Raw genomic sequence first — 25,692 nt, 5'->3', positions numbered from 1 at the left:
CCTTCTTTGTATCAATAATAAATGCTATCCTGCTAGTATAGTGATTGGAACTGTTATCTTATTGGCGACATGAAGATGAGCAGTCAAAGCTAACGAACATATCTAACACCAAAATAATATACATTCTTTATATTACTTCATAGCACATGTTTTTAAATTTGTTTAAGCCTGGAATAAATAGTTACATAAAATAAGTTTAATGTTGCCTCTGTATCTTCCTTCTGAGAAGGAAGAAAGCAGCTGCCATAAGATAAGAATCTAACATGATCAGTAGAAAGGGTAGAAAGGAAAGCAGGTAAACTAGTAACTACTAGGAAGACCCATAAACCCACTTTCTGTCTTTTCACAAGAGCTCCCAAAGGATATTAGTCTTTCTAAACCTGTGGTTAATTATTTCAAGACTAGTTTTAATCTAAGGGATTAAAAACCTATTATCTAATTGACAAAAAAAACAACCCTTCATATTTACATTTTTAATACCACCCTTTTTAACAATAGTTTGCATTATCAGGTTCTTTTCAACACCTGTTAATTGCTAGGCACTTGTCTGGTTTTGGAAAATTCAAACCTGTCTTTGCTTTAGAAGTCACTTCTCAAGCTTTATACATTCTCTACACAACTTGATGGGATAATTTTTGTTTCCACTCGAGGTGGTGGTTTTTAAATCGTTATTATGTTTGTATGATTGTGTGTTTTATGTGATACTCGGCATCTCCTGTTTTTCCCGTTGATTTTCTTTTTTGCCTTCCCTCTGTTTGTAAATAAATACTAAATGTTGACACATATCTGCTCAGTGAAAACCACATCACAGCCCTGGCTGCTGTGGCCCAGTTGCTTGGAACATCATCCTGTGCACCCGAAGGTTGCAGGTTTGATTTCCAGTAGTCAGGCCACATACCTGGGTTGTGGGTTTGATCCCTGGTTGGGGTGTGTATGGGCAGGGTGACAACCTGCCCATAAAGGAGACAACCAATTGATGTCTCTCTTCTCTCTTTCCCTCCTTCTCTAAAGTCAAATTTTTTTTTTAAAAAAGTTACCATCCTAAATGACTTATTTAGCAGCGACAACAAAATAATGTGCCAGTGTGAAGGCTGACTATCCCTTAAGAATAGAGTATATTTCTGAGTTTTTGTATTCTAATCATTGGGGGTTTCTTTTCTTTTCACCGCTTTATACCCTCCTGATCCTCTATATAATGTGCTTGTGATGGAGAGTAGATTCCACAGTCAAAGTGAGAATGGACAAATGACCAGAGAGGGCATAGAAGATGAACTTATATTGTGTCAAGGTACAAATATCAACATCCTATTTTTCCCACCTAAATATTAAAATAATATGTAAGATCATTAGCAACAGATTTATTTTTATTTTTAATTATAGTTGACATTCAGTATTACTTTATATTAGTTTCAGGTGTATAACACAGAGGTTAGACAATTTTATAATTTGCAAGTGATCCCCTGATAATTCTAGTACCCAACTGGCACTATACATAGTTAATACGATATTATTCATGATGTTCCCTATGTGGAACAACATTTTGTTTTGTTTTCCTTGCATGCTTTTCAGTTTTCTTGACATATATGATTATACCTGGAAGCATTTTGCAGTATGCTAACAAAGTTGTTTTTCCCCCTCCCACACTATGCAGCTAAAGACATATTAAAATTATGAGCATAAACATAATAGACTTTTTAGTTGTGGGACTCAGTATAATGTGGGATTGTCGTTTTAAGGAATAATGGCTATTTGTTCATGAATATTAGTTCATTTACCACCGTCAACTCTGCATCTCTCTATTTCCTTCATCAAATCGCTCCTTACATCCTGCATCTGGTCTAAGCCTGTGCCATCTCCTTTCTTAGTACCATCCTTGTGTTACCCTCTTTTTGATCGCCCAGCCTCAAGGTGTACTGAGTGAAGGACTGTCACTCTTCTAGGAGACAGGGTCTTGGCTGTGTCACTAATTCACTGATCGCTTTGAAGAAGTCACTTAACCTCACTGGAATTGAGTTTCCTCGGTTATAATCCATCATGGTTTCCTAATTGACCTATGGTCCAACTTGCTAAGGTCTTGTGATTCATTTATTTGAGTGTGTGTTCTTTTTTAGTCCAAACTCACTTTTTTAAAAAAACTGTTTTCCTTTGTGAATCCAGGTGTTCAACTGTGGAGGAAAAATACAAGTATGGTTAAGCAGGTCATGAGGGAACAACTTAGGGCAGAGATGTGAGACAGTGGTGGTAAAGAAGCTTTAAGTCTTGCCTGAACCTTTTTGCCCTTTTCCTGCCTCCCCAGCAGTGTGTCTTTCACATATATGCAGTCATTCAGCAAATATTATTTTTCAATTACAGTTTACATTCAATATTATTTTGTATTAGCTTCAGGTATACAGCATAGTGGTTAGACAATCTTATACTTTACAAAGTGGTCCCTCTGATATTCAAGTAGCTCCCTGACACCACAGATAGTTAGGACAATATTATTGACTACATAGTTATGACAATATTATTGACTATATTCCCTATGCAGTACTTCCCCATGACTCATCTGACCCTCTATATAATGTGCTTGTGATGGAGAGTACAGATATCATAGAGAAAGTGAGAATGGACAAATGACCAGAGAGGGCACAGAAGATGAATTTATAATGTGTCAAGATAAAAATATCAACACCCTGTTTTTTTCCACTTAAATATTAAAATTAATATGTAACATTAGGTTTTGTTTACCAATCTGTACTGCTTAATCCCTTCACCTTTTTCATCCAACCTCCCATCCCCCACTCCTCTGGCAACCACCAATCTGATCTCTGTATTTATGAGCCCGTTGCTATTTTGTTTCAGCACACACTATTGAGCACCCTCCAAAGTCAGGCATTGAAATCTCTTGGCACCCAGCTGTGAACCAGACACAGAGTCAGGGTTGTGAGACACTTTCAAGAAAGCTGCCATGTCCTCTAACTGAGCAAGGCAAAAATGGTCGTGGGCACACACAAGAGACACAGAGAGGCTGGGCTACCGACAGCTTGGAGAAGCCATTCTTCAGCCTTCCTTGTTCCTTCCCTTGTACTTTCTCAGTCCTTCTATCTCCCTCTTAATCCTGCATTGTAGCCTCGTGCTCCACATGGGCTCTGCAGTCAGACACCCTGCATGAACTGTCAGCTCCTTTATGGTGTGACTCTGGCCCTGGGAAGTCATCCAACCTGTTTGTCAGACTTCTCATCCATAGAACGGGGATAACAGGAACAGTGCCAGGTCATAGGATCATGAGGGCTGAATGAGATAATGTACATGTGATGTTTAGTTTAGTTCTTAATACATGACAAGCACCCAATAAAATGACTTTTACATGTAATTACTTCCAGGTTTGCCCCTTCAATATTAAAGAAGACATTGATTCCATCTATAAACTTTGAGATGTTTCTCTTCAAAATATTGACTTTTCTCCTCACAAGCCACATATTGACTGTAAACTCGATGATAGCAGGGACCATAATTATTTTAAATCTATATTTTCAAATCCGAATACAGCCATAATGAGTGGCCCGGGAAGAAAAGCCCAACTTGGTGACTGTGGTACTGAAACCAGACAGTCTTTGTCCTTCGGTCAGTCCCTTTTGAGGGTATTTATTAACCCACACGGTACTCATCCCCCGTATTTGGTTCAGGCATGAAAATCTGTTCTGGTGCGTGGACAGTTCTTTCAGCTCTGGCATGTGGAGCAAGCAGGAGCCAGCGCTTCATCTGACAATGCCGGCCGCCCAGAACACAGTGTGACAATCTGATTAGCTTGTGTCCATTAAGTGTAGGTGGATGGACCTGGATCCCTTTCAGTTTGCCAAATCGCCTGAAGTAAAATTTCGCAAAGAGCCTTTTCCTTGAAGTTTGTGCCTTCAGGGAGGAATCCAGGCCTTCTTTTTTGAAGGCATTTTTCATGCTGCATGGTTCTGGGCTGGATAGATTGGCTGGTGTTACGGAGTCTGTGGGTGTTTTGGCAGACACCTACATGCGCTTTTATTGTCCTCTCCAACTACTGTACTTCTCACAAAGGACTGTCCGTGGTCAGGGGGAGGGCTGGAATAGCATGCATGGATAATGCCACCAAAAGTTACTCCATTATTCTCCAATGGTGAAATAATTATCTTGCCTCTTCCATTTGTTTTCTATCTGGGGCCTTAAGGCTAAAATACTTCCTTCTCCCAACATATACTTTGTTTGTATCACCAAACTCATCTTTTTCAAGTGCTCCTTACTTGTGCATTTTGTACGATGCCCTGCCCCCATACCAACACACATACACTGAGTATATTTAAATGTAAACCTTGGTGAATTTTATATATGCATATATCCATGATGCTATAAGCATAATAAAGATGACAAATAGATTTAATCCTCTCCAAAAATTCCCTCAGGTCTGTTTTATCATCTATCTCTCCCATCCCTCCCCCGGAAATCACTCATTTGTTTCTGTCACTATAGGTTACTTTGCATTTTCTAGAATTCTATATGAATGAGCCAGAGAGTATGTACTTGTTTTTGCTTCCCTTATTTCACAGATAATACGTAAAGTAAGAATTGAGAGATTATAGCAAAAACCTGTTCTTTAGGAGTATGGAAATGTATTACAGAATAAACATTAGAAAAAGTTGATAATTATTACTGTAAGGATGCAGGGATTTGGGGAGGTAAGAGGTGGGGCACTTTTCATTACCAGCCTTTTAGATTTCTACTTAAACTATGCAAAACTATAGTTTTTGGTTTATTAAAATCTATTACCTGAACTGTGTGAGGGACAGTGTCCCAATGGAAAACAAAGGATAATCTAGGACAATAAAATCTGATAATTGTCTGGGTTGAGGGCTCGATCCCCAGTAGGGGGTGTGCAGGAGGCAGCCAATCAACGATTCTCTCTCATCATTGATGTTTCTATCTCTCTCTCCCTCTCCCTTCCTCTCTGAAATCAATAAAAATATATTTTTAAAAAATCTGATAACTGAGACACATACAACAATAAACCACAATAGATGCCAGTTAATTTCTTTAATGATTAGTTGCCAAAGGCAGAAGGTATTAAACAAAATGATCCTATCCATATCCTCCTGTCACCTGGTATAAAAAGAAGAGAGGTACTGGTTCAGGCTACAATATGGATGAACCTTAAAAGCATGCTAAGTGGCCCTAGCTGGTTTTGCTCAGTGAGCGTCAGCCTGAGGACTGAAGAGTCCCAGGTTCAATTCCCGTCAAGGGCACATGCCTGGGTTGAGGGCTCGATCCTGGCCCTGGTCCGGGTGCTGGCAGGAGGCAACCAACCGATGTGTTTCTTTCACATCAATGTTTCTTTCTCTCTGTCTCTCCTCCTCCCTTCCATTCTCTCTAAAAATCAATGGAAAAATATATTTGGATGAGGACTAACAAAAACAAGCAAACAAACAAAAAACCCACAAACAAACAAAACATGCTAAGTGAAAGAAGCCAAATACACAAGGCCATATATTGTATAATTCCATTGGTATGAAATGTGTAGATTCAGCAAATCCATAGAGACAGAAAGTATATTACTGGTTGCTGAATACTGGGAGAAGGTGGAAAGGGGAGTGGTTGCTAATGGGTATAGAGTTTCTTTTTTGGGGGGATAAAGATATTCTCGAATTAGATGGTGGTGATAGTTGCACAATTCTGTGAATATCTAAAAACCACTCAATTGTACACTTTAAAAGGGTGAATCAATCTTATGGTATGTGAATTATCTTAATCAAAGGAAGTGTTTTGAGACTGTGTCTGCCAGAAGAGGTTCGGTGAGTAAGAAAAGACATTAAGTCTGTAACTCATGCCACAGAACTGCATTTGAGGAAGAAAGCAATTTTTGAGGGCCTCATTTTTCCAACGGGCTGTCTGCTTGCTTCTATTCACTAGATAATTGGTCAGGTGTGCTATTTACCTAACCTGGGTGCACAGCTGATGGATGATAGTGACTGCAACCAAACGACCCAAAGAAATGGTTTCTCAAAACTCAATTCAGAGGGATTCGATGTGATGCATTTGTGTGTGTGTGTGGTGGAGGGGGTGGGTGTGGGATCGTTTTGCCTTTGGGAGGTGACCCAAAGTGGAAGATACCATCCCTTGGGGGGGGGGGGGGGGGGGGGGGGGGGTGGGGGGGGGGCAAGTGTGTGTGTTTTCTTCTGTAATAAATTGTTACAGATCTCGTATTGCAAAAAACTTGCATTCTAGTAAGTGAATGTATAAGATGGTAGATGCTGCTACTAATCTGAAACTTTCCAGATAAGGCTTGGGGAATATATTTTTACAAACACCACCTTTTCTTTCTAATTCCCAACACAGGATGAGAACAACTTTTCTAAACAGTCCAGAAAATTGCATCTATTTCCCACCTCACTTTTTCCAAGCAGGTGGATAGAAACAATTGAGGGAATGGGGTGAGGAGAAGGCAGTGATTCAGTTCACCTTCGCACTGAAAGTCTAGGACAGTGACCGCCTGCTTTGCAAAAGTTGACACTGAAGCCGGTTTACTAAACTAGTTTGACATAAAACAAAAAATGAATAATGGTTTGGCTGGATCCAAACCTTTCTACAGCCAAGACTGTTACATGGTTACACTGTATTATGGGTAAAGGTTTCTTCTGGAGGGTTACTATTCCTAGCTTGGCAGTGGAAGATTATCCACAGAGCACCCAGGTCAAACAGACTCCGCTGAAATTGTCACGGTTTTATACTTAGAGAAATGGAAATAAGCAGGATGCCTACAGCTGTTTTTACAGTGAGAGGCTTCCTCCCCCCCCCACCCCCACCCCCCATAATTCTCAAAATGGCTAATCACTGGACATCCTGGATCTCCAAGCTATAAAAAAACCACACAAAACAAAAACTGCAGGCTTTTTGCTTTCCTCCTCTTCAGATATGCACAGTTCCTGCCTATACATTCCATTATGTTCATCGGACACGTATTTCGAAAAGGACCCTACAGGCCTAACTGCCTTTGATTTCCAACAAGATTTGTGCATGTGTCTTTGTTGCGTACTTTGTGCAAAGTTAAACCAGTCAATTACCTTCGATAAGTCTCTTTCCCTTGGTCTTTCTCCTCTGGAGATGCACAATTTTGAAAAACACTCATTTGTTATCTCCACTCCAGTTCACTCCCTTAAGCATTCCTTCCAGGGGGGAAGGAAAAGGTTATACCTCTTTGTTCTGTGTAACTTGTGCCGAAGGTTTACTTTGGGCTGCTTATAACCTCCTGCCTGCGTTAAATAGATCCCAGGCGTACTGTTCCGAAACTCAGTTTATTTTTGCCCTAAAGTATGTTTGCTTCAGCGAAGTTTTAAGTGCCTGCTTAGAATTGGTTTTGGTATTGTAAATGCTAATAGCACTGTTTCCTTTAACTACACCAAAGCCCACTGCACTATTCAAAATTCTGGTGCAATAAAACTTTCCTATGTTTGGTAAGAGCTTCTTAAAACTGAACAAGAGTATTAAAATATGTCCTAAAAATCGGAAAAAGAAAAAGACACCTTTCAGACTTAATCTGTCTTGTCGTAAGGCTCTCTCTATAGGTTAAAACTTCTAGATGAAAGAAAATAGTGCTGTACACAGTCCTTCCTATTTGCAAGAGCCATGATTGAAACCATGCATCCTCTGAATTGTGAATGACATTAAGGATAGAATATTTATGGAGCTTGTCAAAAAAAAACTGTGGCCCAAGGTTGTGTTTCTTGATTTTTACTGAACTGCTAATATGCAGGCTGGAAGTTTATATCCTTGTCTATTATGTTCTGTTCTGTTCTTCACAGTGAAGTCAGAAAGCTTGGCGCATAAATAGCCCACAGTGAAGAGTCATTCCATGCCGAGTCATTCCATGCCGAGTCATTCCATGCCGAGTCATTCCATGCCTTGGCACCAACAGACTGGACTCCTTTTCACCTTGCACTTAAATGTTTATAAATGTTCCTTCCAATATAGTTTGGTTTCATCTGGTGTGACCTCTTGCTTCAACCTATAAACTTTCTTTCCACCAAGCTCCATAAACATAAAAGTGCTGTTAGAGAGAAATGGGAAAGCTCCCGTCTACTATCCTTCAGAAAAAAACTTGTTAGAGGAAGCAACAGTTGAGCTGTGCCGTCAAGAGGCACTACCACCTGTGTCAAACTACGCTGGCAACGTCAAGTCCAAAATGTCACAGTCCATGTACTTTACTGGAAAGAAAGCCCTTTCCTAGTCTCAGATCTGAGTCCAGTACTTGAGAGAAGTTCTTAGTCATGGCTGAATCCTGAATCACGTGGAGAACTGTAACAATTACTGGGGCACAGCTCTGGGATGTAATTTAATATATTTGGGAGAAGGCCTAGGTATCAGGACTTTTAAAACCTGCCTGGTGATATTAATGGGCAGCTTAATTTGGAAGCTGTGTGGTTGACTAGTGGTTTCCCAGCCCACAGATGATTAGAAACAGGATATTGGATTCCCTCCTGGACACATGGACAGTGTGTATCTCCTGCAAGAAATTATTCCAAATTAAACCTACTCTTCCAGCTGTATTCTCTCATCATATATTGAATCACATTCATTTTTGAGAAATTATTCAAAAAATATTTGAGAAGCTATGTATGTCTGGCTCCAAGTCTTTCTAGCTGAGCTCTCTTCCTTACTCTTGTCTAAATCCCATCAGTGGCTCCTGTCACCCATGGAATAAAGCCAAAGGAGATATCACCAAGGGCCACCTTTATACCGCTCATCTCAGGTTCTACCACTTGCTTCCTAAACGTGGTCTTTTTTTAAAAAGTATATATTTTATTGATTTTTCACAGAGAGGAAGGGAGAGGGATAGAGAGTTAGAAACATCGATGAGAGAGAAACATCGATCAGCTGCCTCCTGCACACCCCCCACTAGGGATGTGCCTGCAACCAAGGTACATGCCCTTGACCGGAATCAAACCTGGGACCCTCGAGTCCGCAGGCTGACGCTCTATCCACTGAGCCAAACCAGTTAGGGCGCTAACCGTGGTCTTTAGTAATACTGAGAAGTTAGTCATTCTCTGTGCAAACCACGCTAGTTCCTGTACCCGAGGATTCCTTCTTTCTCTCTCTTATCCCACTCGCTACCTTTTCATCTTGCTGATTCCTATTCATACATCAAGCTACTAACTCTTCTGGGAGTCATCTCTTAACTCCGTATCACCAAGCCTTTCATGCTGTAACTACCTCTAGCAAAGCATTTCTGTTATTTTGAAATTGTCTGATTTCGCCCCCCGCCCCCCAGCCCCAGCCTTGTCTGGACTGCAAACACATAAAAGGCATGTTTTAATCATCTGTGTATGCCTATTTCCTAATATGGTACCAAACTTATTTACTTGAGTCTTTATTAAAATGGAACTAATTCGGGGCATGGCATATTGGGATGCTGCTGGTGACCTGGTACTTAAGGTTGAGAGAAATCTGATCTAACAACTTGGCAGCAAGGAAAGAAATAAGAGAATTAACAAAAGGTCAGTCATGGGTAGGGGGTGACCATTTAAAACCACCTGGCCTGCATGCCTCATCTCCCACACAGGGCATGGCCACCCTGTGGCTCAGGACAATCAATGATCGATGTGAATAATGATGAGCCCAGGTCAGTCATAAAAGGCAAATGTGTTCCATACATGTTGTTTAAATAGTAAAATGGATATTACACTATAAATGCATTTAACCAAATTAGTTAAAATAGGAAAAGGAATTATATGGATATTTTTGCTCATTGGGGACAGATACATAATTCTGTACTGATGCTAGGTAAATTATTGTATATTATGCTACAATCTCCATTTTATTTTCTACTTGCCACCAGAGGAAGTATCTGACCATAGCCATATAAGGCAATAATTGCTAAATCAGATTCCTTATTTAAGCTCAAACAAAAATGTGCCCATTCCCTTCAATACCATTGATCCACATAGAACCAAGTAGGGAAATGGAATAAGATAAAAAACAACAACAAAACTTTCTCTTGAGGACATTTATTTCAAAGCTATTGCCTGTGAATTTTTCCTCTAGGCACAGGCTTGGAAATAAATAGTTTCCAGTTTTGGATGCTTATAAACTGCTAAGAATCTGTAAGAAATACTCTATTCCATCTAAAGCTTTTAAGAAATAAAATAATTGAGATATGTGCTTAGCATTGTGGTTGCTATATAATTATTCTGCAAATGTTAGAAAAAGCAAATAATTATTTTTAATCTCTCATCTGAAAAATGGAGATAATGATGTTTTTAATAAGTATCCAAAGAGCTTCTTGTAATAATCCAGGTTAATATACATAAAAGTTATTTGTAAATTATAAAGTATGTGTTAGTAATACTGATTTATTTTCCAACACTGAAAGTATTACTCTGTCAAGGATATTTGTGTTTTAAAAATAGTACGAAATAATGCAAATTCAAATTAATGCAATTGAATACACTTTTGGTGAGCCCCTTCTTTTTTAAAAATAGGTTTTTTATTGATTTTAGAGAGAGGAAGGGAGAGGGAGAGATAGGAACATCAATGATGGTAGAGAATCATCAATCGGCTGCCTCCTGAACACCCACCCCTTCTGGGGTTTGAGCCCACAACTCAGATGCCCTGATCGGGAATCCAACCATGACCTCCTGGTTCATAGGTCGATGCTCAACCACTGAACTACACTAGCCAGGCTGAGCCCCTTCTTTAGCAGAAGGCATTGTGGTGGCTGTAGTTGGAGTTGGAGGACAAAAATTATGTTGACTTTGTTCTCCTTTGAGTATAGACTAGATATATAAATAATGACTAAGAACAAAAGGTGGAACGCTGCAATTGTGTGACAAAAAGTGTTCTATGGTAAATAAGGTCTCTCTACTTAGAGAATCAAGGGAGAGCTTATTAGAGAACTGGACTGTATGTATAGAGGTGGGAGAGAAAGAACTTTATGGGTTGAGGGAATAGCAGATGCAAAGCATGTAAGTGGGAAGGAAGCAGGTAAGGCCCTGGAGTGGCTGGAGTGTAGAGGAAGGGGTGAGGGTGGTGTTATTTAAACCAGTGCCAGATTCCAGAGGGTCTTAAATTCCACAGCAAGGACCTTGAATGTTATGCCATAGAAAAGGTTCAGTTATTTAAGTTTTTGAGCCCCAAAGCCGTAGGATTGCAGCAGTGGTTTAGGAATCATTTTGTAATAAGATAAAATTGAATATATTGCAATAAAATTGAGACTTCACATTCTTCATGTCCAAGTAGTTTTCCTGGGATTGTTACTGCCAAAAATTGATCTGTGGGACTAGGACGAAGTCAATCTGTGAGCATAGGCTTTCTAAAGCAAACTTGGATTCAACTGCTGTGTCTAAAGCTTAATTGCTTGGCGATCTTGGAAAACTACTCAACCTGTCCAAGCTTCCATTTTATTCTGGTAAAATGGAGATTATAAGGCTTCAATGAGTCATTGCACTAATTGAGATATCCTTAGAACATTGTGTAGCTTGTAGCAAGTCTCCAATTAATAGTAGCTGTTATTTTTTATGATGTGAGTTAACATTGGAGTATAAAAGTGAGTCTCTATAGCTATTCTAAAATATTATATTGTGGTCAGGAGAATTAGCAGAATTTCAACTGAAACCCCTTGTCCACTGCTGGAAATAGGCAAATAAACTTGCTGGCGGGCAGCCTCAACCACTGTGGTCATACTTAAATGCAAGTGAGTTAACCACCAGGGCTTCTATAGCAGCCATGTTCTGCGGATCTGTGCTCACAACACTGTCTGGATTGAGCATACTTCACAAAATAGGGGAAAAGCCCTTTGGATGTTGGTAGGACAAAGGCCCTAGCTTTTCTTTTTAGCAGTGGATGGATGTCTGCAGAAACCCCATGGCATAGCCTGTGGGTGCAGGAGATTGAGGTAGCAGTAGGAAGGCAGGTCTTGATCAAAGTCTAAGGATGGTTGCTAGGGTGGCATTACCTTGTTGACATTTACCATATAAGATCTGGGCTTCCCCCTAGCAGGACAAGAAGCTGGATATTATATCTATATCCAGCATATTTTTAATGCTCCAAATTTTAGTATAATCAGCTAGTATCACTTGAGACTGATACATGGACCCATATGCCAGCCTAGTACTTTGGGTGTGGCGGCCTCAATCAGATGTGTGACTATAAAGCAAACCTCTCAGATCCAGAGACCCAGACTTTTTCCCTCCTCAAGTTGAGGCATATGGAAAGCAAGCACTTTTATGAGAAGGTTGTCTTTTGATTTAAAGCCAAGGAAAGTGGCTAAAACCATAACAGATTCAGGTTCCAAGGCTGATAGAATATACATTGCGACAGCAGCATACCTCTGTCTAGTGACCAAATAACTTATCACCCTCATATCTGTGATCTATTTTTAAAAAATATATTTTTATTAATTTCAGAGAGGAAGGGAGAGGGAAAGAGAGATCGAAACATCAACGATGAGAAAGAATCATTGATTGGCTGCCTCCTGCACCCCCCGACTGGGGATCGAGCCCGCAACCCAGGCATATGCCCTTGACCGGAATCAAACCCGGGACCCTTCAGTCTGCAGGCAGACACTCTATCCACTGAGCAACACCAGCTAGGGCTGAGCTGTGATCTCTGATTGCTCCCCTGTGTTTGCTCTGAGCCTCCTCTTTCCATGCTTGATCACTGAGTACCCCTTTAATGCTGTTTTCTCTTTATTTAGGGTCCTTTCACTTTTTTAGCTACACAGGGGAGGAAAGTTTTTCTCAACCCTCTTAGGGTGTCTGCCAAGTAAACTGAGGGAGACAGATTAACAAGAGAAAAAGATGCAAATGTATTCAATATAAGCTTTACATGATACAGAAACCTTCATTAAGAAACGCAGGCCAAGGAAACAGGTGGACTTGAGTAGTTTATGCCAGGCGTAATGGAGGGTGGACAGTGTGTGGAAATATCTCAGGTCAAGGAGTATGATGTGAGTGTAGTAAACAGGGGAGTAGTAAGTGTAGCAAGGCCTGTTGGTTCATATTCTTCTTGGATTCCATTTGTCTTCAGACAGAAGAGTGCTCCTTTGCTCAGGGTGTAGGAAAGCACCTCTCAGTAGAGTTCTGTAACCTGTTTCGGTGGACAAGGGCAGGGGGAGGTCAGAGTGACCCTCTTGCTCCTGCCGTTTTCTCACTCTTTCAGCTTCAAATAGTCAGTGTGCCAAGGTGCCGTGTGTTGGGGTCGCATGTCCTGACCCCCGTCAGCTACTTAGCTGTTCCCCGTCAGGACCTCTGGTCTAGGAGACAGTGTGTCCTCCATCCGCTTCTGTGCAGATTCAGTTACCGAAGTTCCTTGATTCTAGCATTGCAGCTATTATTAGCAGTAGTGGTGCTCATTCTGAATTCAGAACCCTTCAAATATGTGTGAAGCAGGGGCTGTGGGGCAGGCAGGTGGAGCAGTGTTTCTAGGGCTCTGTTCGATATGTTTGCACGAGTTGCTAACACGATGATCTACTAGCATACCCGTGAGTAAAAGGTTTACCCGGAGCACCCTGCCAGCTGCCCCAGCTCGTTCCTGGGGCCCCTAATCCTCCCCATGATCCAGGAGGCTCCTGCTCCAGCCCCGATGCTTTCCGATTGGCTAGTGCCTTTGAAGTCTAGTTATTAAATATTTTGTGCATCACTTTGGTTATTACTTCCGGTAAGCACACTCAGGCACATTCTGGAAAAAGCTTCTCTCTCTTTGTCTCGTGTCCTTGAGAGGCACCCCAGCCTCTCCCGGTGCACCGTCTCCGAGTGGTTCTGTGGCAGATTGTGGAATCAAGAAGGGGGCAGGCTCATAAATGACTGTAACCTCAGCGTTTAACAAGACCACTCTCAGAACAGTCCAGACAGAAATAAAATATCTTTGAGGCGAGACCTGCATGCACCAACATATTAGGAGCCCTTCCCTGTTTGTGTAATCTAAAGTCTCTCTGCTTCCTCTTCCTTCTGGTCCTCCGTGACTCCAGCTGCCCCTTTAAGCAGTGTCCTCTCAAAGAGAAACGTGAAATGTTTATTTTAAAGAAGTAAAATATTTAGTGGCTTCAACATACTTTGGACTCACTTCACTCTCTCTATTTGCTATTTAGTTCATGGGAAACTGTGATTAATCTGTTTTTCTTTTTTGAGTACTATATTTATTTTAGTTGAAACCTCAAAGCATATTTATTCCTCAGATGGTGACTCTGAGACACTGAATTGTGTGATTCCTTGTAACACATTTTATTATCTATCAGGGCAAATAATTTTCAAGTTCTGCCAAAGCTAATTGCCTTTATAGATCAAATTGTTAAATTTGAGTTATAGTGTAATTATGTGGAATGGGAACGCCTGCTTGTCTACTCTATAAACAGTTTTCTGTTGTGAAATGAATAGATCTGAAATGAACTAGTTTCTTAAAGATTTTTGACATTTTGTGTGCCTGCCTTGACATCACTCTTAGTCATTATATTATATGAATATGTTCACATAAAATATCTCTGCAAGTAAAAGCAGAGAATTGAAAATCCATTTGGAAAATCATGCCATTGAAGAACTCAGTTAAACAGCAAATAAAACCCAAGCATTTATGGAATTTCATCTCAGGTTTGTCTCTCCTTTGCCTAATATTCATGGTGAGAATTCAGTTAGTCCGGGGGGCCACGCTGGGTCAACAGCTGTCTTTGAATATTAAATTCTGAAGCTATTTAAGAGGCTTAAAGGATAATGATGTGATCTGACCACCAAAGACAAAAAGGCCTCAAAAATGTTTGAAATTCAGAGGAGGAAACCAGAATTCTATATTCCAGTTGACCAAAATCCCACCCAGTTTTATTGCACTTTGAGAAGTGTTAGTTTGTTTTTAGGAAATTGAGTACTTGGTCTGGCCAATGTGGCTCAGTGGTTGAGCACTGATTCCCAGTCTGTACACATGCCTGGGTTGCAGGCTCGATCCCCAGTAGGGGGTGTACAGGAGGTAGCTGATTAATGATTCTCTCTCATCATTGAGGTTTCTATCTCTCCCTCTCCCTTCCTCTCTGAAAGCAATAAAAATACATTAAAAATTAAGTTATATAAAAAAAGAAAATTGAATACTTGGGTAAACAAAAATGGAAATGATTGCATTCTCTCCGACAGCAGGACAGATGGGGGCAGTACTGAGGTGAGAAGAGCAGAAAGCCAGATGAGAAAACAGTGGTGAACTGAGTCAAAGTGTCACTTATCCAAATGAAGGAAGAGCCAGTCTTTCAAATTATACTTACCTTTTCAAAAGTGAAATAATTCAAAAGTGAAAAAATATCCAGTACTAGTGTTTTTATTAATGATAAAATGTCTAAAGGTGATTTCATGTAGAGGTTCTGAAAATGTCATAACTTTTGTCAAGGAAGAAAAATACTTATTTCTTCAAAGTCGAGTTTGTGTAGTGAGAAATACATTTGACATTGGGATCTAGAATGCACATAGATATTCACACATACATACAACTTTGTAAATTATATTTATTCTCACTATGTGTAATACATTTGGTATTTTATGTTTTATTACATTTTAAAATGCTGCTTGTAAGTCACTAAACAAGCCTTAATTCTGTCTCTCAGCCAGTCTATTGGCTTGATATATTCTGGGACAAGAAATTAATTTTCTAAGATAAGCTTACACAGTCCCAGGACATTGTGTCCTTGTCATCAATGTGGAAATGGATAAGAATCAGCCTCAACATCTTGCTAGGGCAAGGATTATTCTGAAGTCAAGGTGTCCTCAGGGATGTGACCATACAGTTCTGGTCAGGATGAGGCTTAGGCCTGCCTGATATTCCCTTCTCACAATGTCTATCCCATCCAGTGAGGTCAAACTGACATCTAGAACAATCCCTGGTTTCAAGCAGAAGTGGTTAGCTCAGTAGAGATCTTCAAAGCAGATGGAAATTCAGTGGTTCAGGCAGTGAGGGACAGAACACAAGCTCCTAGTAGCCGGAATGGATCACAGAACCAGAAGGCAAAGTTCATGGTGAAAGAGTTTGATAAACAGGGTTACATGGAAGCATGTTTCATGTTTCATCAGGGGCTGGTATGACATCAAGGGACAGCTGCATGGACACAGATCCTCAGCAGTGGTGGTGCCATAAACTCATACTCATAGTTCCAGCTACTTGTGTCTCAAATAACCTTGGGGATCTGGGCAGGTGTGGTAGGAAGGGCAGTGATAGGAAGACTCTCTATCCAGAAGTCTTAGCTGTCTGTATTTAACGAAAAGGCCATGCTTTCTGCTCATACTGGGTTTCTACCATGTCTAGGTTCTCTGGGGGGCTCTGTGATCAGCCCCTTAGGAGTGGAAGGCAGGCCCAGTTCATGGGTGACTGTAGCGCTCCTAATTAACACTGGCATCCTCATTCGCAGTGACATGGTGGTCCCGTGGTTAGGCTGAGGACACTGATTATGGTGACCTTGAAACCATCCTTCCTTCCCACATGCACCTGGCCGGACCAGTCACAGTGCGATTGTCTTGGGGAAATGTCTAAGCAGACCAAGTGTGTGTTTATGTTCGCTGAGCTTCCCTGTTTTGTCTCTTCAGGATGTGTTTTTGCATTTCTTCTTGTCCACACAGCATTCATTAGTGATCTAAGTACATATGAATACGGAGTAAGGTGGGGAGTGAAGTTTACTGCCGTGAATTTCTGTGATTGAGGACAGAACGGTAAAGAATACATGAAGCTTCCAGTCGTCCAAGGCATTTGAAGGTCACTGGATTAATGAGAGTAGAGTTGAAAATGACCCAATAAAAATAAATGCATTGCAACCCTGTGAGTTTTTAGATTCAGCCACTCTGACCTACTGTTCTCTTTGTAAACTGCATACATTCACCATCTCTGTGCCTTTACAAATACTGTTCCCTCTGTTTGGAAAGCCCTTGCTCCTTCTCCCCATTCAGCAGGGATTTGCTACCTGCCTGGGAAAAGCTACATATTATTTTTGGTAAATTGCTTGTGTACCATCCTATCTCCTTACACTAAAATTTCTTTGGTAATAAAAAAATAATTTACTGGTATATACTGTTTATAATGGGACAAGCTCTATGCTTTGTGACTGTTAACTCATTTAATCCCCACAAAAGCCTGTTTATGCAGCTATAATTATACTTTTCAGAAAAGGAAACTGCGCAGGAGGGTTAAGTGACTTGTTTAGGGTTGCAGAGTTGGGATTTGTAACCAGGCAGTCTGGCTCCAGTATCCGCATATGTAATCCCCATGCTATGCTGCCTCTCAAGTTATGGACTGTGTCACACATATCCCTGATGCCTCAGTGCCAAATGCAGTGTCTCAAGTATAGAGAGCTCAGATAAATGCTATGTGAAATTAATCAATGACCAGACTCCCCTGACAAGGGCATGTCCCTTATGTGGACCTGACATTTAGTTTTGGTGAAGGGGATTTTGTAGGTAATGAGCAGCCAAGGAGCCAAGTCGTTGTCCAGCCCAACAGGTGTGGGAAAGTACTGGTTATAAATTAAGAAAGTGTCCCGGGTGAAAGGTGAGCCATGGCTTTGAAATAGAAAAAAAATCTGTAGTAGAGAGATGTGTATCCCAGATGTCCAGTTGGTTGGGACAGGATGGTGGTGGTTTGAAGAAGAGAAAAAAAGAGTCCCAGGCTTTGATTTGTTGGGCTGTTTTTTTTTTTCAGTGTTTTGGTTAATTTGTGGTTGGGGATATGAGGAAGTTTTAATTTTCCTTTAGAATATAGAAAGGAAAGTACATCAAACTTGTAGACTAATAAAGGCTAGATATTATCTATGGAAATGCTTCATAAATGAACAGCTACCCTTGATAATTTCTGTTCTATGAGAGAGAAAGGCCCACTCATGACATTTGCTGTCTGTGGTTAGCATAGGCCTAGTTCTGTGTTGAAATCTGTGGCTCCTGAATAGATTTTCCCCCAACTTCAGATTCCAAACCCCAGAGTTCAAAGATAGAAAAGTGAAATGTTACGGTATAATAATGACTGTGTCAGTCTTTCTTGGTAGCCCTGGATAATCTACACCCAGACGTGTCTAATGATCAGAGTTTACCAAGTAGAAGAAAATTCTTGGACCAAGAAGTACTTTGTGGCTACTAACTAGAGTGTTGTTGTTTTTTTGACTGATAAAGCTGGTCAGTGATCCTGTTCTCCACAAAGAGGTCTTGTCTTTGAAATAAATGTGGGCTGTTGAGGGGAAGTAAGAATTTCCTTTGAGGATTTTCACTGATTTGGGCTCCAGAAAGGTAGACGCAAATATTTTAAAGAAAGTTTTCTCCTTTCTGATGCCATACTCTTCTTCTAAAATATACCTGTCCTCTGAAAAAATGAGGCAGAAATCATGACTTGAGACCATATTGGCTTTTAACTCGCTGATGTTCCAATTGTTATTTTTCACCTCAAAAATGTAGTAGATATTCAGGCACACTAAAGTGGTTCATACTTATTGCAGCTATTTTTAAAATTGGTAGCAATTACCACCGTGCTGTAATCGTTAGGGCAGTGTCAATTGATAGATGTTCTGTGATTTAATAAAGACAGAGATAACGCCAACCTTAAACTTTAAAAAATCCATAGGGATAAAGGTATAATTTCTGACTGAAATAATGAAGGTGGTAATTTACTTCAGAATGATATACTTCAGAATTTTTATATATTAAATGACTTTAATTACAGGTTATTTTAGAATGAGGGGGTTGAAAATAAAATCACCAGTTAAAATCCAGTATATTTGCATCCTTTGCTAAGTTTATTCCTCAGTGTTTTAGCCTTTTCTTGCAATTAAAAAAGGAATTTTTTTAAATTTCTTTTTCTGAAATTTCATTGTTAGTATATAGGAATGCAGTGGATTTTTGGACATTGATTTCTGTTTCCTGCAACTTTACTATATTTATTGTTTCTAATAGTTCTTTGGTGGAATTTTTAGGCTCATAGACACAGACAACAGTATGTGAGTACCAGAGAGGAGGGTGGAGAGGTAGCAAAGGATAAAGGGGGTCAAATATATGATGACAGAAGATCTGACTTTGGGTGGTGGGCACACAATGCAATATACAGATGATGTATCATAGAACAGTACACTTGAAGCCTATATAATCTTATTAACCAATGTCACCCAATAAATTTAAATAAATGCAATATATTTAATATAAAAATTATGAGTCTGATTTGAAAAAATGAAAATGAATTGTACATATTACCAAGGAGCCACTTCCAAGGCCTCTAAGAGCCATATCCAGTGTTGCAGTAAGCCTTTTGTCAAATGTCAGCAAGTATGTGCAGAATTGTAAGTTTAACTGGAAATGTATATTAATGTTGAATTTTGAGAATACAAATACATACATATGAACAATAAAAGCTATACCCATTTTTCTTCTAATGGCAAAAACAAGGTTGGCTTTTTTAACTCGCAAGTTTCAGAAATATTATTCCAAGTTATTGTCTTGGGGGGATGCATTACTTACATTTAGATATGCTGTCAGTTTTCTTTCTCTAACCATCCCTCTATCACTTATAACTCCACTTTCCCATCCTATATAATAAAAGGCTAATATGCAAATTGACCAAACAGCAGAACAACTGTTCGCTATGATGCACACTGACCACCAGGGGACAGATGCTCAACGCAGGAGCTGCCCCCTGGTGGTCAGTGTGCTCCCACAAGGGATTGCAGCTCAGCCAGAAGCCGGGCTCACTGCTGGTGAGCACAGCAGCGGTGGTGGGAGCCTCTCCCACCTCTGCAGTAGTCGGACATCCCCTGAGGACTCCTGTACTGCGAGAGGGTGCAGGCCAGGCTGCGGGACCCCTCCCCCCCAAGTGCACAAATTTTGTGCACCGGGCCTCTAGTTTAAAATAAAGGGGTTTGGACCAAATCTATCCTTAATTTAGATTATATATTGAATGCCTGTTTTGTGCTAGACATTGTTCTAAGTGAAACAATGGAAATAAATGTAAAATGCCCTCAATCCTCTAAACAGCAGGTGACAGGGTTGCGGTCACAGACAGCAAACCTAAAAGGATAATTTTAAATCATGATGGGTGTGATAGGCCTTTCTCACAGGAGGCTCAGTTGTGCTATGGTTTGTAGCTGTTTGTCATCACCCAAAGTGTCGAGTGGAATCACACACCTTTGGAGAGCCTGGCAATACTACAACAACAACAACAACAACAAAACACCTTGTAAAAGAGGCTAGAAAATGAGTGGGGGTGAAGGGCACATTATAAATGGAAAGTTCTCATTGAGGCCTGAATAATGGGAACAAGATAATGACAAATATTTTGAGGAGAAGTATGCTAGATAGAGGGTCTACTGAATGCAAAGTTCTGAAGAGGGAGCCAGTCTGGTAAGCACAAGGCACAGAAAGAGCCAGTGTTCCTAAAACAGAATAAATGAGGGTGAGAATGGGAGAAGATGAGGATGGAGATGTCTAAGAGTTGCTAAGGTTTCTCGCCATTCTAAATTCTATGTTTTTCTTTGATTTAATTGGAAATAAAGAATTGGTAGAGCTGCAAAGTGACCTTCAAAAAACAGTGAACCTGCTGGCATTTGCGGGACATAATTATAGAGACTCTTGAAGCATCAGCATGTGTGATCATCTTCCCCTCAGGATAGCACAGTCATTATGATCCCATAACACCACCAACATTATTTTTCCCAGAGGTGGGCTGCTTTTGGCCATTGTTCCATAGGCTCTTCTCAGGACCCCTGAGTTTGTGGGCTTATGCAGCATGGAAATATGAACTGTGAATACTTGTGTAGGTATGCTAAAGTAACTGATATGGCAATTGTGGGTGTCAAGTTACAAAACCCTATCAGATAATATTAAGAAGGTGATTGGATAATTTCCATGAATTAATAAACAGTCTGCAGATATTCCTGTTAAACTTTCTCCTCTGTGGGATGAAGGACCTAAAATCATGAAAGAGCCAGCTGGTCTGGACATGTCATCTTGGCACACCCTGGACCCTCATGAGAAGCTCGTGTGTGACAGACAGACTTGTAAGGACAAGAGGGAGGCCAAGGTCTGATTTAACCCCAGGATCCAGAGTTTTGGATGCCACTAACTGTTTTGTTACTCAGTACCTTCCCATTTTGCTAGTCATGGTTGGATTTTCTTTTACTTACAACCAGGGAGCTGGGACCAGTCTATTTGTTTATCCCTGACAGGTGACTTGGACACATCTCTTCTTTGCAAAGTATAAGATGCTAGTGATTGTCCACACAAACCCCTCCAGCCACAGGCTGGGGTGGGGAAGTGGAGGAGAATGGCCCATATTTTTCACTAACTCCAGCACAGTTCACCATGGGACATGAAAGAAGTACCTGCATTGAGTGCCACTTTTTTTAAAAATATATTTTATTGATTTTTTTACAGAGAGGAAGGGAAAGGGATAGAGAGTTAGAAACATGGATGAGAGAGAAACATCGATCAGCTGCCTCCTGCACACTCCCTACTGGGGATGTGCCCGCAACCAAGGTACATGCCCTTGACCGGAATCGAACCTGGAACCCCTCAGTCCACAGGCCGATGCTCTATCCACTGAGCCAAACCGGTCAGGGCTTGAGTGCCACTTTAACCTCTTATTGATGATATGACCTTTGGCTAGTTAGTCACTGTGTTTGCTTCAACTTCTCATATTGAAACCCCTCCTCGGGTTATTGCAAAGCTTCCACAAGACAAGGGTCATGAAAGTGCTTTGCCCACTGTACTAGGGATAACAGTCTGTCTGGGCTGGGTTCCAGACTCTTCCCTCCCCTCTCAGCTGAGACCCCAAAGATGGGGAAGACTCCATCTTTCACCACAGCAACTGATGGGCTTGAACTCTAGAACCAATCAAAGCCAGAGCTTCCAGGAGAAGGCAGGAGCCACGTACTGGGTCACAGCCCCTCTCTGCCTGTTGAGGTTATTTACTGCTGTGTAACAAACCACCCTGAAACCCAGTGGCACAGAGTAAGAGCCATTTTATTCTCAGATTTCATGGGTCAGGAATTCAGATGTGATAGAAATGGTTTGTCTCTGCCCCAAGGTATTTGGGGCTTTAGATGTGGACACTCTAATGCTGAGACTGGGCTCAGCTGGAAGCTTCTTACCCACACGTCTTCCTCCTGACTGCATTTAACTGAGATGACAGAGAGGCTAGGTCAGGCTGGCACTGCTACAGATGAAGACTCTTCCCTTGTCAACTTTAGCTACTACCTGCCCTATCTGATATAATCGCTACTAACCACATATGAGTAGTTGAGTGTAAATTAGTTAAAATCAAATATACTTAAAAACTCAGCTTCTTAGTCACATTGGCCACATTTCAGCAGCTCAGTAGCTACATTTGGCTGGAGGCTGCCAGACTGGACAACGCAGCTATATAACTTTGCTGCCATCAAAGAAAGATGTACCCGTCGGCACTACTATGAGATTTTTGTCTGACTCATCTTTGCATCATCAGACCTGATCAGAGACACGCAGAAATGTTTGTTGAATTGATAAATGAAAGTAGAAATCACCATTTGTTTTTCAAATCTGTATGTCATACAGATCTTTTCAAAGCAGCAAGATAAGAAAATGGAACATACTAGTAGATATCTTGTTAAATGAAATAAATCAGTTGAAGAATGTGTGTTCTAGAATCCTAATTTTAAAGCTTTTTATAAGAAAATGAGTTGTGTTTGAGCAAAAAACACACACAGAGATTAGGTAATATGTTAATTTTCAATATTAAGAAAATTATGGCTATTCTCAATGTCAAGTATTAATGAAAGGCAATTTTAAGAGCACATAGACTAAAGTATTCAGAAACATGGTATTGAAGTGTAAAGACAAATCACAGCCAAGTCACATGCAAACCACAAAGTCTCTTCCCTAAGGAGTGCGCAAAGCAATATTTCCTTTCTCCAAATATGGCTCCCTTGCTAAGCTACAGAGAAGAAGGCAGATGGCACAGCTCTCATTTCCCTGTTATACCTCATGACACAGCAATACACTGTGTTCCACTTCTCCTTAAAGAAATTACTTCTGTCTATTTCAGGAATTATCTTAAACCTGGGAATGAACCTAGTGGCTGTGACAGGGTCAGAATACTGACACACGGACAGTGGTCCTCTTCTTGCTGCCTTACTTGGCTCCTCATTTGGTAGTTTATGAGCTCACAGATGCCGGGCCAGACTTTAGTCCCTAAAATTAAGACGTTCTGTTTGACAGAGCCAAATCTAAATTGCTGAAGCAAGGACAGTAAAGCATGAAGCAGTGCCTTAAAAAGTAACTAGGGCCATCAAACCCACACTAAAAGTCAACATGATTTCAAAATGAAGATCTTCAGATGCCACAGTAATTTCTCAGGAAAAAAAAAAGGCCATCGTTAGGAGAATACTAAAGCTAAATGAGAATAACAAAATAATACAGGAGACCAGCTTAATTAGCAGCTCTGCTGTTTTATTTTATGCTCAGTTGATGGGAGAAAATAATATTTTCATCAAACTCTTAAAATGATTGAATTGAAAGATATGAATGTAATCATCTGGAAAAATGGCATTAACAAAATAGTTTAAAAATGAATATGATAGAAATAACTTCTCTGCAATTATTATGTTCATTGACTATTAGTTATTCTTAAACCATGATGGGTTCTAGTTTTGAGTAAAACTCCTAGAGGAGCTGATATTGGAAGAGGTTGGGTTGTTTGGTGAATGACTTCTTTCTTAATGTGTTTTTTTCTGTTGCTGTTTCTATTTTTCAGACCCACTATGAAAATGGGGAATACATCATCAGGCAAGGTGCAAGAGGGGACACCTTCTTTATCATCAGCAAAGGAAAGGTAAGCTCTGGTAGAGCAAGAGTGATGTCGGAGGGGACCCGGGGTTCCTCAGTGACCCCGCGAGCAGCACAGGTGCAGGGTCTAGAGACTCTGGAGCTATACCAGTTTCTGAAGCTGAAAGAGAAATACTTGAAAATAAATTTCCCAAAGAAAACATATAACGCTAAAGACTGGGAAATAGTTTATGTGCTATACTATAATCATGATGCAAGATGCCACTGATATGTCTGCACGAATGGGAAGATTTTCATAATTAAAAGTACATGATTAAGAAGGAAAAAACTAAGGTTGCTTTAAAAAAATTTTAACAGGAAAAAAATCTATCCTGTCATTATGCTATAATGAAACATCTGGACTTCGAAATCAGATGGTCCAAGTTTTAATTTGGCTATATAACTTGTTAGATTTAGTATCCACAGGCAAGTTGCTTAAAACTCTGAGCACAATAAGGACATAAATATATGCATGTTCTATTGTATATTCTTAAAAAATATTGAATGAATTCTAAAAACTCTTAAGATGCTAAATTATAGGACAATATAAATGAGGTAGACAAAGGAAATAAGCAAAAAATTATATTTTATTCATTACTATATTGTTTTAACTTTTTAATATTATGAATCTATTATAGTTTTTATTTAAAAAGTAAATAAACCCCAACTTATTTGGTTCAATGGATAGAGCGTCAGCCTGCGGACTGAAAGGTCCTGGGTTTGATTCCAGTCAGGGGCACATGCCCGAGTTGCAGGCACAATCCCCTGTAGGGGGCGTGCAGAAGTTAGCCAATCAATGATTCTCTGTTATTGTTGATGTTTCAGTCTCTCTCTCCCTCTCCCTTCCTCTCTGAAATTAATAAAAATATATTTTAAAAATAACTAAGAAAATAAGTGAATTGGAAAATGGGGACTTATGTAGATTAATACTCTGGAATTAGCCCTTGCTGGCTTGGCTCAGTGGATAAAGTGTCGGCCTGTCAACTGAAGGGTCACAGGTTCGATTCTAGTTAAGGGCATATGCCTGGTTTGTGGGCTAAATCCCCAGTAGGGGGCGTGCAGGAGACAGCAGATCAATGATTCTCTCTCATCATTGATGTTTCTATCTCTCCCTCTTCCTTCCTTTCTGTCAATACACACACACACACACACACACACACACACACACACACACACACTCTGGAATTATAATGCTAAAATATATATCTTTAAAAACATACCTTAAATTTCTCTCAACGATAAAGTCATAATTATTTTGCATTTAAGTATCATTGCACTGTAACCTCTGATTTGAACTTATTTTGATTTATTATAAATGATCTTTAAAAATAATTTGCATGTATTAAGTATAGGAAGAAATGGGGGAAGATTTATATGTTTTTATTTTTACAATTGTTACCTAAAAATAAGTATATTCATTTCCTATGATTTAGCAAATATGACTGAATCTTATACCTAGAAAAGAGACTTAAAGAGCCATAGTGAGCAGGATATGTGAAAGATTATAAATCTTGTTGGATTTTATATAATCTTCTTTGGACTAATTTTGAATCAAGAATGTGCATATGCCAATGTTTTACACCAGTGGCATGTCAAACTAAAGTGAAGAAAATGCTACTTATACCTTTATCATACCTACTTTTTGACTGATATCAGAACGCCTGGGATAGAAATAGAAGTCAGGGACTAGCTTCTTCAAAGGCATCCTGGAATGATGTGTCTGACCATAGTTATGGTTAAAACTATATCTTGTGTTTTCCACTGTTAGAAGATAAGAGGTGTTAGCATTTTACGTTTTATATATAAACTAGAGGCCCGGTGCACAAAAATTTGTGCACTGGAGGGGCGGGGGTATCCCTCTCACAGTCTGGGACCCCTCAGGAGATAACGACCTGCTGGCTTAGGCGCG

The 25,692-nt window shown here is 40.1% G+C and overlaps 1 protein-coding gene across 1 annotated transcript in view; it reads left to right on the top strand.

Moving 5' to 3' along the window:
• Window positions 1-25,692, top strand: part of PRKG1 (protein kinase, cGMP-dependent, type I) — a 995,570-nt gene that overhangs the window by 779,736 nt on the left and 190,142 nt on the right. The window contains exon 6 of the mRNA XM_005875929.2: window positions 23,713-23,790. Coding sequence (XP_005875991.1) covers window positions 23,713-23,790 — 78 coding nt within the window. The remainder of the gene's footprint in view (window positions 1-23,712; window positions 23,791-25,692) is intronic.

The sequence above is a fragment of the Myotis brandtii genome, unplaced genomic scaffold (assembly GCF_000412655.1).
Source record: "Myotis brandtii unplaced genomic scaffold, ASM41265v1 scaffold475, whole genome shotgun sequence".
NCBI lineage: Eukaryota > Metazoa > Chordata > Mammalia > Chiroptera > Vespertilionidae > Myotis > Myotis brandtii.
The sequence above is the reverse complement of the archived record's forward strand: the minus strand, read 5'-3'. Positions and strand labels throughout refer to the sequence as shown.